At 35.3% G+C, this 14,995-nt stretch overlaps 1 protein-coding gene across 1 annotated transcript; it reads left to right on the top strand.

The window, feature by feature from the left end:
- Window positions 1-437: 437 nt before the first annotated feature.
- LOC140154485 (cytochrome P450 2B1-like) lies at window positions 438-1,505 on the top strand. The gene has a single exon (XM_072177053.1). The coding sequence runs from the start codon at window positions 438-440 to the stop codon at window positions 1,503-1,505; it is 1,068 nt and encodes a 355-aa protein (XP_072033154.1).
- The last annotated feature ends 13,490 nt before the right edge of the window (window positions 1,506-14,995 follow it).

Below are 14,995 nucleotides of genomic sequence, written 5' to 3'. Positions count from 1 at the left end.
CTTGGCATGCGAGGGGTCTCGGGTTCGAATCCCAGCCAGAGGAAACAACTTCTTTCCTTCTTTTCTCTCTTTATTCCTTCCTTCTTTCCCTTCCCGTCGCCGAAAAGCCCCTAGGCGGCTAGGGTTAGAAGTCGTAAAAACATTTTAAAAACGTTATTGTAAATATTTTGGGCAAACAAGTTTTCAAAAATGTTTTTTTTTTTTTTTTAAAACGTATTTATATCCTTTATATAACTCTTTATTTAAATGTTTTCTTTATAACTTTTTTGTTTGCTGTGCAGTAAATTACCAACAAATGTTATTGAATGTTATTAAAACGTTTTATACCATTAATGTATCCTTTATATAACCCGGCATTTAAACGTTTTCTGACAACCTTTTATAACCTTTTGCGTTTTACATTTTATCATTTTCTTATAGTTAACAAATGGGATGACATGGGACCGTACCGGATTTTTACTCTAGCCTGCTTCCGTCAATTTGGAATCGGTACATCTCGTTTTGAGGAGCCCATTAGTAAGGAAAGCACATATCTGATCGAGGAGTTAGCCAACACTAATGGCAAAGCTGTCGATCTTACCTGGTATTTCAATAATGCCGTATCAAACATCATCTCTAAAGTCGTTTTTGGAACCCGATTTGAGTTTTCGGACGAGCGCATTCATCGGCTTACGAATCTTTTGAATCGTCTAAATGAACTGTTAGGGTCAGGTGGCTTGGAAATATTTCTTCCAATCAACATCCCAAGTAAAGCGAAGCAAGAACTGGACAAAGTTGCTGATGAGCTGCTGGCATTCATAAACAGCATGATTGAAAGTCATCGTAAAAACTTTGACACGGATAACTTGAATGACTTAATCGATTTGTGGTTGAATGAGATACGACTTCACAAATCCGATGATCGTAATTCTTTCCGCCATCCCGATAATATGGCCGGACAGATGTTACTTTTTTTCTTAGGGGGGACAGACACAACTTCAAATACACTTCGATGGGGCAGTCAATACCTTGTCCGATACCCTGAGGTGCAGGATCGCATACATCGCGAAATCGATACGGTAGTCGGTCGTAACCGGTTACCAAAGCTGGATGATAAAATGGATCTCCCTTACACACAAGCCGTTATTGCGGAGCTTCATCGAATGATTTCACTCTTCCCTTTGTCCGCGTTTCATGTAGCAGGGGACATGACTACTTTCCGTGGCTACACCATCCCGAAGAATAGCGTGGTGGTTTCTAACTTGTATGCAGTGATGCACAGCCCTAAAATATGGGGAGATCCAGAAGAGTTTAGACCAGAGCGCTTTTTGGACGATGATGGTAACTGTCGAGAAACGGATGAACTGGTACCATTTGGAATAGGTATGTATAGTAATGTCAGTAAAGCCTCAAGCGCTGTGATCTTGTATGTGGCGCAATATCAACATAAATTAAACCAAGAAGGAATGCTACGATGTTCATTAGCTTTTATACAAGACCACAGTAGCGTAACCAAAGGATTGTGATAACATGATATTAAATCAGACTTTTTCTAACCTCCCTTCATCCAGGCGCACATGGAAGAATAAGTCTGATGATAGTAAATGTTTCAAAATATGCAAAGTGCGGATCTTCCTTTAAAGTGTCAGCTTATCTAGGCATTGCCCGCACATACAGTTCATTTTCCTTTCTAAATTTCATTCGGCTGCGAAGCAGGCGACTACACAGTTTCTCCATGCATTACAATTTGAAGCCAAGATGATAATGGCATCTGGCAGTAAAGTGTTGTCGAAGTCTCAACAGTTTTTGCACATAAGTGTCATTTCCCTTCAATTGGCTACACCCTACATTTGATATCCTCACTTCAGACATGAAATAAGATATGGAAAGATGTGCATATATTTATATATAAAATTTACCCATTATATTCTGGAGTTATATTACCATACGCCATATATTTACTGTGTATACCATAATAAAACATATATTAACATTTTCGATTTTAGGGCGCCGGAATTGTCTGGGAGAAGCTCTCGCGAGACAGGAACTCTTCATCTTCTTTACCCATGTTCTGCATCAATTCAAGTTGGAGAAGACATCTGAGGACGCACCGATGCCTACCTTAAAACCCATTGACGGACTTGTCACTCATCCTGAAAAGTATAAAATTAGGGTCATTAAACGTGATTGAATAAATATTTTATCTTCTCTTTTGGGGGTTTAATTCAGATTTAGATTATTAGATTCTCAAAATCAAGCTAATATGTTCTTATTTCCCGAATACTCACTATCATTGATACCGCAATACATTTTCCTTTTATCATGCAACGATTGTGAATTACGTGCATGACATACAGGATTTTGCAAAAAACTTTACTAAACATGTAAAATTCATCATCATCACAATGAAAATATTATGTAGTGTTTTAAAAACGAGAGTGGTCTGTCCGCAGTGGCTGGTCCGAAGAAAAATACGGTAAGAAGTGTATCCCATAGTAGTATGTGATGCACTTTTCCCTATGTTTACTGCATTTTCCCGTTTCACATACTGACGTATAACTTTGGAACACGTTTTTACCCGTTTAAAAGCTAAATATAGTGTTAGAAGGTGCTTTGAACACTTACAGTTCTCATGCAGTGAATTTGAAATTAGTGCAAACGTGTAACAACACAACCCTATTAAAAATCGACATTTTCGTTTTTCTCCGAAATGCACTTCACAGTTTTCCTTACGATCATGGACGCAGAAAATAAAGCACGCAGTGCGATGGACTTGAGACACCGTTCACCGACGTGAGGGCAGTGACAAAAATAAGTCCTTATATAAATATGCGATTTACGTAGCCTATATCGCTAGCTATCGTTGGTGGCAGCAGCATTTTTCTGTAATTATATATTCATATATTCATTATGTATCAAGATGGCGGTCGAGTCCCGGTTCTCTGTCTCTAATTCTGTGGTGGCAGCAGCATTTTTCTTCAGTCACGTGATAATGGCACCGGCGGATAATACACGGGGGAAGCCGACGGTGTCCACACCTTTTGGTATTGCACTGGTATATGAGTTGCAACGGCCTGTTACGATGCGTCACTACATGTATGTGATGAACCCGACGAATTGTATATATTAGGCCTCGTATCCATAGGCTGTTCCCTTGTGGCGTGTGCTTTTGTTCCTTGTTTACTTTTCCCATGTGACCTGCCACACAGACAACGAACCTTTGTTTTGCTTAGTGGCCGCTACGGTTCGTTGTCTGTGTGGCAGGTCACATGGGAAAAAGTAAACAAGGAACAAGGGCACACGCCACAAGGGAACAGCCTATGGATACGAGGCCTAATATATACAATTTTATAGGACCTTAATGGCAGTTTATCAGGTATTATACATAGGATAAGTAATCCCATGTTGTATACGTTAAAATACGTTATAAAGACTAGCACGCATCCACAATGTGAGGCATTATACAACAAATGTTGATATTTCACTCGAGGATCGTGAACGGCGATAACTGGAAATGTACTGTTGCTGACACCTATTTTAAAAACATTTTATCTTGTATTGATCCCACATAACTTAACACTTTCAAAAGTAGGTCTACAACAATTATACAAACTGGTGAGAAGGGTGAGAATTAGACTTAACAAGTACGCCCTGCATAGCTGCTGATATACGTCTATCATATTCAAATATCCGAAACATGGGCGTAACCGTATGGTTGATCCGTATGCCGAAAGGAGTTAAACAAAAAGCCCTGACCCCAGATCAGAGGGAAATCAATTAAACTTTTATCATTCAACATGCATTTTTATATTTTACGTTCCAAGTTAAACCTTACTCCATCTCTTTTGACTATACGCCCTGCTCTGCTATGTGAAATGTTTTTGAGACATTTTCACTTGAACATTCCTGGCTTTGGTTGGAGGCAGTATTTTACATACCGGCCGCATTTAGGTTTGAATATGTATGAATATGTAACAGTAAATTTCTAGTACATATCTGAATTCATTACAATCACAAATGCATTTATATGTTTATTGCCAATCCAATCCTTCACTAGTACCGCTTTATTCCACCCGCTTGTGAAGTTGTGCAGAGAAATATTTTGCAACTTCCACGCGTTCTTTCACGATTTTGTGACAATAAGGCTAAGATAATATTATTATCTTGAAAGTTCATAACTATCAGCTATCTGAATTTCCGTACACAATCTGTGTCCTACTTCGTCACTAAGTAAGATAAGAATCTATTTATATTACCCAGAGGTGTTATTAGGTGTCTAAGAGGCCATGTATCAGAGGCTTGAAGCTACAGGCTAATATTAAACTATTTTATTGGACAATATCAAATATTTATATTTCAATTTGCATTGGGATGTTGGTTTTCATATTATATTTACCTGTTATTGTTTAGTATTTTCCTTATAAGTAACATTTCAGCTATTACAGATTCAAAGCATTTTAAATTTTCATAGGGATAGGAATTAGTGCGTAACCTAAAGTAATCGTGTGCAATTTGTCGTGTTTGTTGAATAACTTCAAAGAATAGAAAAAGTTTTGATGGCAAATATGTCTGCTCAAACATGAAATATAGGCTATTTCATTAAGATACCAATGTGTACGTGTTGGTAATAAAGGATTATTTAGAGACTGTAGGGTTTTCTTTCATATATTTCGCTCTATTTTCGCTTACTTAAAATACTATGAGATTCAGTCATATTGTATTCTGGTAGCTTATTGGATTTCGTTTTATGTTTAGTAGCATTTCAATCATTGCACACAAAAAGCAAAGACTACTAACTGGATGGGCTTCCTTAAATCATATTTTTTTTCCTTAAAACAATACTTTTGGTGTCATCGTAACACTTTGATTTAGAAAATACTAAAAACACTTGATTTGGGCAAGGTAGCAAAACGTCATGATTTCCCCAATCAATAGAGAGAAAACCAGCCCAAGGTCAACTGCGCATCGCAATGATACTATCCCTCTAGAACTAATAGAAGCCCATCATTCCCACGTGTTCGTCAGTGCAAAATTGTTAGTAAATAAATGTATAGAAAGTTTGAAACTCAAGATACAAAATCAGTGGAAGTAATTTGCTTTATGATAGCAAAATGTAATTGGATTATTGGCCCCTCATGTGATCAGCAGAAACACATATAGATATTTTAAATTTATTCTATTTTTTAAAATTATATGTGACAAATATTGAATTACTTTATTAACAGTCCGGTCCGACTGACTGGCCAGGAAACACTTCCTGACCAGGCAGCATGTTACCTGCGCAGGCAACAAGGTATCCCACAATTCAATGCACTATTTCAGATAGAGCATTTTTAATAGACCGTTATTTCTTGATTTAGAATAAAGAAGGGGTAAAAATATATAACATTACAAATGGATGAACAATCAGTGGCGTTTTTTCATAAATTAAAATAAAGGTTAATTTGCATTTTTAAATTTAAATTATATTGCTCCGAGTGAAATAGTTGTTTGCTCGTTAAAGAATTGTCAAACTATATGTATAGCCCATGCGTGTTAAAGTAAAATTTCCCCCGATCTTTATAAAATCACAATGAACAACTTAGGGATTAGTGTGCCAAAATCGGAACGAATAAGTACATGTTGCATGCGCAGGCAACATGCTACCAGACCCGGTGAAATATTAACCGTTCCAAGCCCCATTGAATGTAGCAGTCCATATTTCACCTCATGAAAATAAGCTTACCATTGTACTCAATATTTGAACGCCATACTTACGTGAACTAACACGTAATTGGATGCTAGTATTACAATATTGAGTATGTAAAATATTGCTTCAAACTTCGACATTGCCCTTCTGGTCTAAGGCATAAATATACAGGGCAAAACCTTCCAATATTTCTGTATCCGAAAATTAGGCAGTCCCGTCTACTAGCTAATTACCAGTGTTTGATTGAGACGTGACGTCTTGACTTCTTTTTTAAATCACACTGAATAATTATTATGCCTTCTTTTCTTTACCAAATCACCTTGAGCTATTCTTGTCCTATATTACAAGGTCACTTTTACTCGTCACTCAGGTGTCCTTATTAGGAACAACGAAATACAACAGCATGGCGTTAGTTTGTTTTCGGGGTATATTATTTCCGAACATTGTTCAACTAGAACATGTAGACGAGAAGTTCACCTTTTTGACCCCCATAGCTACCACTATAGCTAATTTGGAAGTTAAGGTCCAGGCTTTGCATCCATATGTTAACACAGACTCCATTGTCGCACAGAAGACCAGCAGTTTGAATTTCTTTGGTACACTTCCAGATCTTTCTTGTGCTGTTACATGCACTCTATCCACTGCTTTACGTGTTTTGACATCATGCTCCGAAATATTTAATGTCTTTTTCACCTCATTCGACATTCATATTTAAACAGACCCTTTGAAGCAGTTTCTGAGCTTGTTTTATTTCTTCTATCAGGAAGGTGATATCATCAGTGATTTCCAGGTCCGTCACCCCTTCTGGCCAAATTCGTCTGCTCTTTCTCCTTTCTAGATGGAATGCAAGTTCTTCTTATTTGCCACCTATAGCTATTCTCCATAGTCGAGCACTATCACAAGCAGTAAATGTAACTCCGGATGAAAAGAGGGACGCAATCAGTGGGGCATAAAGTCAACTATGGAAAGAAACATACGAAGTTAAGATTGAGTGCAATTAGACAAGATGTTTATTTTCAATTGTTCAACAACTCAATAAAATGACTAAACGTTAAAGACTAAAGCAAACGGAGGAGATATAATATATACTGTGGCTCGCCTCAAGTTCGGTAGTGACGTAAGTGCGTATTTCGATGTAAACCGCGTGCGTAAAGTTAAACCCGCAGAGCGTACACGCACGCGTACAAGGGTAGTTTATCCGCATGTTTGCGGAGCAACCGCGAAAAACCATTGAAGTCACTACCGAACTTGAGGTGAACCACAGTATAGGGAAACGTAGTCTCCGGTTGATCTTGACAAATTCAGGAAAATAAGAAACGTTTTCTCAAATAAACTATAAAGTATGTTTCAAGGAATGAGACACGCTGATATATTGATCTGCTAAAGTTCTGATAAGTGACTTTGTTCGTGTGAGATACACATTTTATACGTTACCAAAACCTACTACGGTACAATTGAAACCTTCTCGTATATTATTTTGCGGTATCACAATTCAAGGCAACATGATCCCAAATAAGCTTAAAGAGAAATTGAATTAAAAAGATGGCAAATTAATTATGTCATTGCTTGTGATAACAGATAGCCAGATGACCAGATAGAATAATAATTTCTTCATTTCACCTTCACAGGCCCGTACGCAAGGGGGAATGGGGACCCCACACAAAATAAAATCCTGCGAACCTCCTCTGTTGCCTTTAATTTCAGGCGAAAATTAAAATAGAAATCCTTTAATTTAAATTTCGCCAATCAATTCTTTCATGTAGGACTAATTGATCGTGGTAATAGACAATCAGAAAATAATTACATCAGTAATCCTGACAAAGCCTCACTGAAATATCTCATTTATCTTAAGTAACGATATCGAATGTGTGGCCAAGATGACTTTGTAATGTTTGTAGAGTCTTTGCAAATTTGATTGAGTATCCTATTCAAAAAGTCTGCCTACTTTTATACATCTCATGCTTGATTAAAGATACAAATTCATTTTATTACAAAATCCCTAATTACTGATAGGTATGTTGAGATTAATCACAATATAATTGTTGGATAACTTGTAAATGAGCCGCCAAAGATATCATATTGATTGATCGCTATACTTACGGATCAATCTAAATCAACAAAGACGTTTGAGTGTTTTTCATCAAATGTCAAAAAAGTGGAACATGAATGTATTTACCATTGTATTCAAATGTGCAATGTACAAGTAGCTATACGATTCGCAAAATACCTCGGTACAAATGTGATACAAAACTAAAACATACAGTCATGCAAATAAATGTAGAATGGGAGAATTTATATACGCATACTAACAGCCTGAAAAACTTTTTTCCGTGGCTTCCAATATCGGTTGAAATAGAAAATGCTACAAATAAAAACATACTACAAATCTCTATGATTTTTACCATAGAACTAAGAAGTACTAAGTCTTTTACGGTCTTTGATTGAAATGTGAATACAATCCACGAGTTCAATGTGTTGCATAACACCAAATTCTAAAGGAACTTTATTTGCAACTTGAGATCAGAGGAAGGGCATATTCTTTGATAACAGAATGCAAAATGAACATTTCTCAGAATGATTTCACGAAGCACTTATAGTATCCTTTTTCATATATTTATTGCTACACATTAACGTCCTTATTGTTTTGTTAAAATTTAACTCTGCTTTATTTACGTGTTGGCGCATTCTAAATTTATAACTGGCTGTTTAAATTGTGAGGAACATGAACATGTAAAGGAATCGAAAAACTAAGCTTAAAAGACAAATTGTATTTCGGGAGTTACCGTACAATACCAGATGTGTAGTACGTTACTCGCTCACTCCGTCGTCGTTTTTTTCTCTTCACCTCCTTCTTTTGCTGCTTTTTAATCGCATTCTACTACTTCTTCTCCATTTAACTTTTGCTTTCTTCCTCCTTTTAAAGCAAAAATGGATACCAAAAATCATTTCATTTAAATATCTTTCTGAAATTAAAGTTCATTTCCATTTTTACTTGAAGACATACAATAAGAGAGGAAGAGTTAGCATAGTGATTGAGAGAGAGAGAGAGGGTGTGTGTGTGTGTGGAAAAGAGTGCTAAATTTTTCGCATTATACTGTACTGTTCGCAAAGTTTGAATTTGCATCTTCCTTGACGCAGAATTTCTGAAATTACCCCTTCCCATATCTCACTTTACCATTTATTCCCCCATTGCCCCCTGGACAAAATCCTGGTGCCGCCACTGAATCTATAACTTTAAGTAAGTATGGTAAAAATGGGACTTGAATATCTTAAATGTTGAATGTTTGGATGTAATCTATTGTTAAGAATTAAATTTCAATAATAATGTACTTGCTAGCGGCCTACGCCTATAGGAACCAGAAAAACAAAAGGGACAAACTTACTTTTTACATAATGAGATTTCAAGAATAGAGGGCATGCACCTATGTTGCACATATGAATGTTTATATTGCTTGAATAATAACCATATCACTTGAATCCCAGGTTAATTCTATAAAATAAATGAAAATTGGTCTGAAAATGAAAGGATTTAAGCATCCATTTTTGCTTCAAAAAAAGGAAGAAAACAAAAGGTAAAATGAAGAAAAAGTAGTAGAAGGAGATTAGAAAAAGAGCAAAAGAAGGAGGCAATGGCGAAGGAGTAAACGAGTACCGTACTACACATCTGGTCACGGTTGTTTGATGTGACCATTTATTAACTTTTCTAACAAAACATTATTATATGTTCAATTCTAGACCTGAATAATACCAGAAGCTGTCACACTAATAAACTTTATAAACACATATATTTGGTAACAACTTTGAACATATATTTTTTTCTATATCAATTTATTCATCTTTTTCTGCTTTTTTGTGGTAATTTTATTGCATAAACTGTACATTTGTTTGCAAATTGAGGGCGCCATTTACATATATTTTGAATTTAAATTAGCCAAATAATATGAGTTATACCTTACATTTATTGATAAAAAAAAGTCTGTTTGCTGATGTTTTTATACCAATTTACAAGTGTCTACCTCTTGTAAGAGGCAAACAAGATTTTAGATAGATACTTTTCCTAAAAATGACTCAGTTTTACATGCCATCAAACAGCCGTTACGTGTGGTATTGTAACTTACTTTAGAATGCGCCAACACGTAAATAAAGCAGAGTTACATTTTAACAAAATAATCAGGACTGAGGACGTTAATGTGTAGCAATATGAAAAAGTGTACTATAAGTGCTTCGTGAAATCATTCTGAGAAATGTTCATTTTGCATTCTCTTATCAAAGAATATGCCCTTCCTTTGATCTCAAGTTGCAAATAAAGTTCCTTTAGAATTTGGTGTTATGTAATATATTGAACTCGTGGGTTGTATTCACATTTAAATCAAAAAGATCTTAGTATTTCTTAGTTCTATTGTAGAGATTTGTATAATGTTTTTATTCGTCACGTTTGTAGCATTTTCCTTTCCAACCATTGTTCGGTATTGCTAGCTGATGAAAACAGTTTTTCACACTGCAAGTATGCGTAAAGAATATGAAATTCCCCCGTTCTACATCTATTTGCATGACTGTATGTTTTTGTTTTGTATCACATTTGTACCGAGGTATTTTGCAGAAGCGTATAGCAACTTGTACATCGCACATTTGAACACAATGCCAATAGTAAATACATTCATACTGCAGTTACTGTCCGTTTTCCTATACACAATACACAGTGCTCTCACCATTGACGCGCGACCTTTACAAATAGTGTATGTTAGAAGTATATGCATTTGCCTAGTTAACATCACTGCTTGTGAAGTTGTGCAGATAAATATTTTGTAACTTCCTCACGTTCTTTCACGATTTTGTGACAATAAGGCTAAGATAATATTATTATCTTGAAAGTTCATGACTATCAGCTACATGAATTTCCGTACACAATCTGTGTCCTACTAATCACTAAGTAAGATAAGAATCTATTTATATTACCCAGAGGTGTTATTAGGTGTCTAAGAGGCCATGTATCAGAGACTTGAAGCTACAGGCTAATATTAAACTATTTTATTGGACAATATCAAATATTTATATTTCAATTTGCATTTGGATGTCGGTTTTCATATTATATTTACCCGTCATTGTTTAGTATTTTACTTTTAGGAAACACTTCAGTCATTACAGCTTCAAAGTATTTTAAATTTCCATAAGGATAGGAATTCATGCTTAACCTAAAGTAATCGTGTGCAATTTGTCGTGTTTGTTGAATAACTTTAAAGAATAGAAAAGTTTTGATGGCAAATATGTTGTCTGCTCAAGCATGAAATACCGTATAGGTTCTTTCAGAATGATACCTATGTGTTGGTAATAAAGGATTATTTAGAGACTTTATATTTTTCTTTCATATATTTCGCTCTATGTTCGTTTGCTTAAAATACTATGAGGTTCAGTTATATTGTAGCTTTTTTACAATTCGTCCGAATAAGTCGGTAGTTATTTACATTGGATTTCGCTTTATGTTTAGTAGCATTTCAATCCTTACACACAAAAAATACTAACTGGATGGGTTTCCTTAAATCACAATCTTTCCTTAAAACAATACTTTGGTGTCATCGTAACACTTTGGTTTAGAAAATACTAAAACACTTGATTTCGAGCAGGGTCTGTGTTTCGAGCAAGGTAGCAAAACGTCATGATTTTCTCAATCAATACTCTAGAATTGAGGAAAAACCAGCCCAAGGTCAAATGCGCATCGCAATGATACTATCCCTCGAGAAATATTAGAAGCACATCATACCCCAAGTGGTCGTCAGTGTAAAGTTGTTAGTAACTAAATATATGTTAAAGAGAGATTTAAACTCAAGATATAACGTCATGGAAATAATTTGCTTTGATAACAAAATGAAATTGGATTATAATATTGGCATCTCATGTGATCAGTAGAAACATATTTATATACGCTTATATAAATATAATATATTTAATAGATATTTTAAGGTGGCACGCAGGATCACTCAAAGTGGGAAATTGTAGACATTGTTTTGCATGGTGCACTTTTTAGAAACAATCTGCGCAAATGCACTGTTCATAGGAAAATGTCCACTTTTGGAAGTGTCACATTTTAAGCGAAAATAGAAATTGAAATCCTTTCAAATAAATTTCGTCAATCAATTCTTTCATGTAGGACTAATTGATCGTGGTAATAGGCAATCAGAAAATGATTGCATTAGAAATCCTGACAAAGCCTTATTGAAATATCTTATTTAAAAGTAATAGGATATTGAATGTGTGGCCAAGATGATTTAATGTTTGTAGAGCCTTTGCAAATTTGATTGAGTGGCCACTGAGAAAGTATCCCTACTATAGATCTTTTTGTTACCAAATCCCTTATAATTGATGTATGTCGAGGTGTGATTTCATTGCAACGCAATTACTGGATAACTAGCAAATGAGCCGCCAAAGATATCATATTGATTGATCGCTATACTTAGGAACATCGCATGGTTCATGGAATGAATGAATATATCATAATTTACGGATCAATCTAAATCAATCTTTCATCAAATGTCAAAAAAGTGGAACATGAATGTATTTACCATTGTATTCAAATGTGCAATGTACAAGTAGCTCTACGATTCTGCAAAATACCTCGTCGGTACAAATGTGATACAAAACAAAATCATACAGTCGTGTAAATAATTGTAGAACGGGAGAATTTCTATACGCATACTAACAGCCTAAAAAACTTTTTTTCCGCGGCTTCCAATATCTGTTGAAAAAGAAAATGATACAAATAAAAACATACTACAAATCTCTATGTTTACCATAGAGTCGAGAAGTACTAAGACCTTTACGATCTTTGATTGAAATGTGAACAGTGAATACAACCCCCGAGTTCAATATGTTGCAAATAATTCTAAAGGAACTTTATTTGCAACTTGAGATCAGAAGAAGGGCATATTCTTTGATTACAGAATGCAAAATGAACATTCTCAGAATGATTTCACGAAACACTTATAGTGTACTTTTTCATATTTTCATTGCTACACATTAACGTCCTTATTACTTTGTTAAAATGTAACTGCTTTATTTACGTGTTGGCGCATTCTAAATTTATAACTGGCTGTTCAAATTCTGATGAACATGAACGTGTAAGGGAAACGAAAAACTAAGCTTAAAATACGAAATGTGTTTCTGGAGTTACCGTACAATACCAGATGTGTAGTCGTAACTCGCTTACTCCTTCGCCGTCGTTTTTTCTCTTCACCCCCTTCTTTTGCTGCTTTTTTAAATGTCATTCTACTACTTCTTCTTTATTTCATCTTTTGTTTTCTTCCTCCTTTTTAAGCAAAAATAGATACTTTTAAAATCTTTTCATTTAAATACCTTTCTGAAATTAAAGTTCATTTCCATTTTTACTTGAAGAGAGGAAGAGTTAGCATAGTGATTGAGAGAGCGAGAGAGAGAGAGTGTGTGGAAAAGAGTGCTACATTTTTCGCATTATACTGTACTGTTCGCAATTTTTGAATTTGCATCTTCCTTGACGCAGATTTTCTGAATTTACCCCCTCCCATATCGCACTTTACCATTCCCCCATTGCCCTCTGGACAAAATCCTGGTGCTGCCACTGAATCTATCAATTTAAGTAAGTATGGTAAAAGTGGGACTTGAATATCTTAAATCTTGAATGTTTGGATGTAATCTATTGATTAGAATTAAATTTCAATAATGATGTACTTGCTAGCGGTCTACGCCTATAGGAACCAGAAAACCAAAAGGGACAAACTTATGTGGGTAACCTTACTTTTTACATAATGAGATTTCAAGAATAGAGGGCATGCACCTATGTTGCACATATGAATGTTTATATTGCTTGAATAATTACCATATCACATGAATCCCAGGTTAATTCTATAAAATAAATGAATGTTTGTCTTGTTTTCTAAAGCGATTTGATTTCAGCAAAAAAGAAAAGCTATAAACTGGTGATATAAAGGAATGCAATCAAAAATGACTCCGAATATCCAATGTTTATCAATAGAAATAACAGTGCAGTGTTTATTATCATAACAAGAGATACCCTTGTGTACTTTTCGTTTTAGCAACAAGAGATTATTGGTTAAGTGTGATACTCTGTTCTGTCCTTGGCGCTTAATCGGAACATGCTGATCTCCGAGATTCCAATCAATTACCAATTCCAAGGCCCACATAAGTGTTAAACCTACAAATACAACAGGGAATACAAGAGGGCACTGGAACAAGTGATGAAAATCACTTTGTACATCACTTAAGCAAGCAAGATATACCAAATAACAAATGCAGGCACAAAAACAGGCCAAGTTCGAAGGCCAAAAATTACCAATATCAGAGCCCACAGAAGTGTCTGTTTTCCTGATACTGAGCCTCTGGATAAATATCTGCAACATGGGCGTGACCGGATGCGTGATTCGTAGATCTAGGCGAGAAACAAATAGTCCTGACTCCAGATTAACGGTAAATCGGCAGAACAGTTCTTTTTCTAATTTAAGTCCAATTTTCCGCCCTGGTCCATCTCTTTTGGCTATACGCCCCACGCCCATACTCCTCATACAAACTTACAACGTCAGATGTCTTGAGATATTTTCACTTGATCGTTCTTACGCTTTAGTTACAGTATTTGCATGCCGCATTTGGGTTTGAATATTTTATTGAATAAAATACTACTTCCCAAATGTAACAGTACATTTCAAGTACACATCGTATTTCATATAGTCATACTTACATTCTAATGAATGCATTAACATGCTTATTGTCAATCCAATCATGAATTTCATAGTAAATACTAGTGCCTCTTTATTCTACCCACATATGCAGAGGATATTTTGCAACTTCGACACGTAAATAACGTTCCACTATTATGTGGCAATAAGGCTAAGCTAAAGTAGGCGTTTATTATTATCTTGATAGTTCTTGAAGATCAGCTATCTGAAATTCCGTACACAATCTGTGTCCTGCTTCACGACTTAGTAAGATAAATTCTATTTATATTACCCAGAGGTGTTATAAAGATCAAAAAAGGTCATTTAACAGAGACTTGGAGTTACAGGCTAATATTAAACACATTAATGAACATATTAAATATTTATATTGAAATTTGCTCATGAGATGCTTAAAAGTTATACCGGGGCCAAATTCAGAAGATCTGCCTAAAATATGGAGTATTATCCCAATATTATGGGATTGCCCTGAATTTGTGGTCTCATGTTCGCAGCATGTGAAGGAGTTTGTGTGTGAATATTTTGTATTTTTCTCTGCTAAAACAGTGTCACTAATGAGAATACATTAATCCAAACTTCCAACACATAAATAACCAATTCAATGTCTGTG

This window comes from Amphiura filiformis, chromosome 6 (assembly GCF_039555335.1).
Source record: "Amphiura filiformis chromosome 6, Afil_fr2py, whole genome shotgun sequence".
Taxonomy (NCBI): Eukaryota; Metazoa; Echinodermata; class Ophiuroidea; order Amphilepidida; family Amphiuridae; genus Amphiura; species Amphiura filiformis.
Note: the sequence above shows the minus strand (reverse complement) of the source record. Positions and strands in the feature narration are given on the sequence as shown.

Excerpts from the sequence above, each read along its gene's own strand:
- LOC140154485 (XM_072177053.1), top strand. The coding sequence starts at position 438 with ATGGGACCGTACCGGATTTTTACTCTAGCCTGCTTCCGTCAATTTGGA.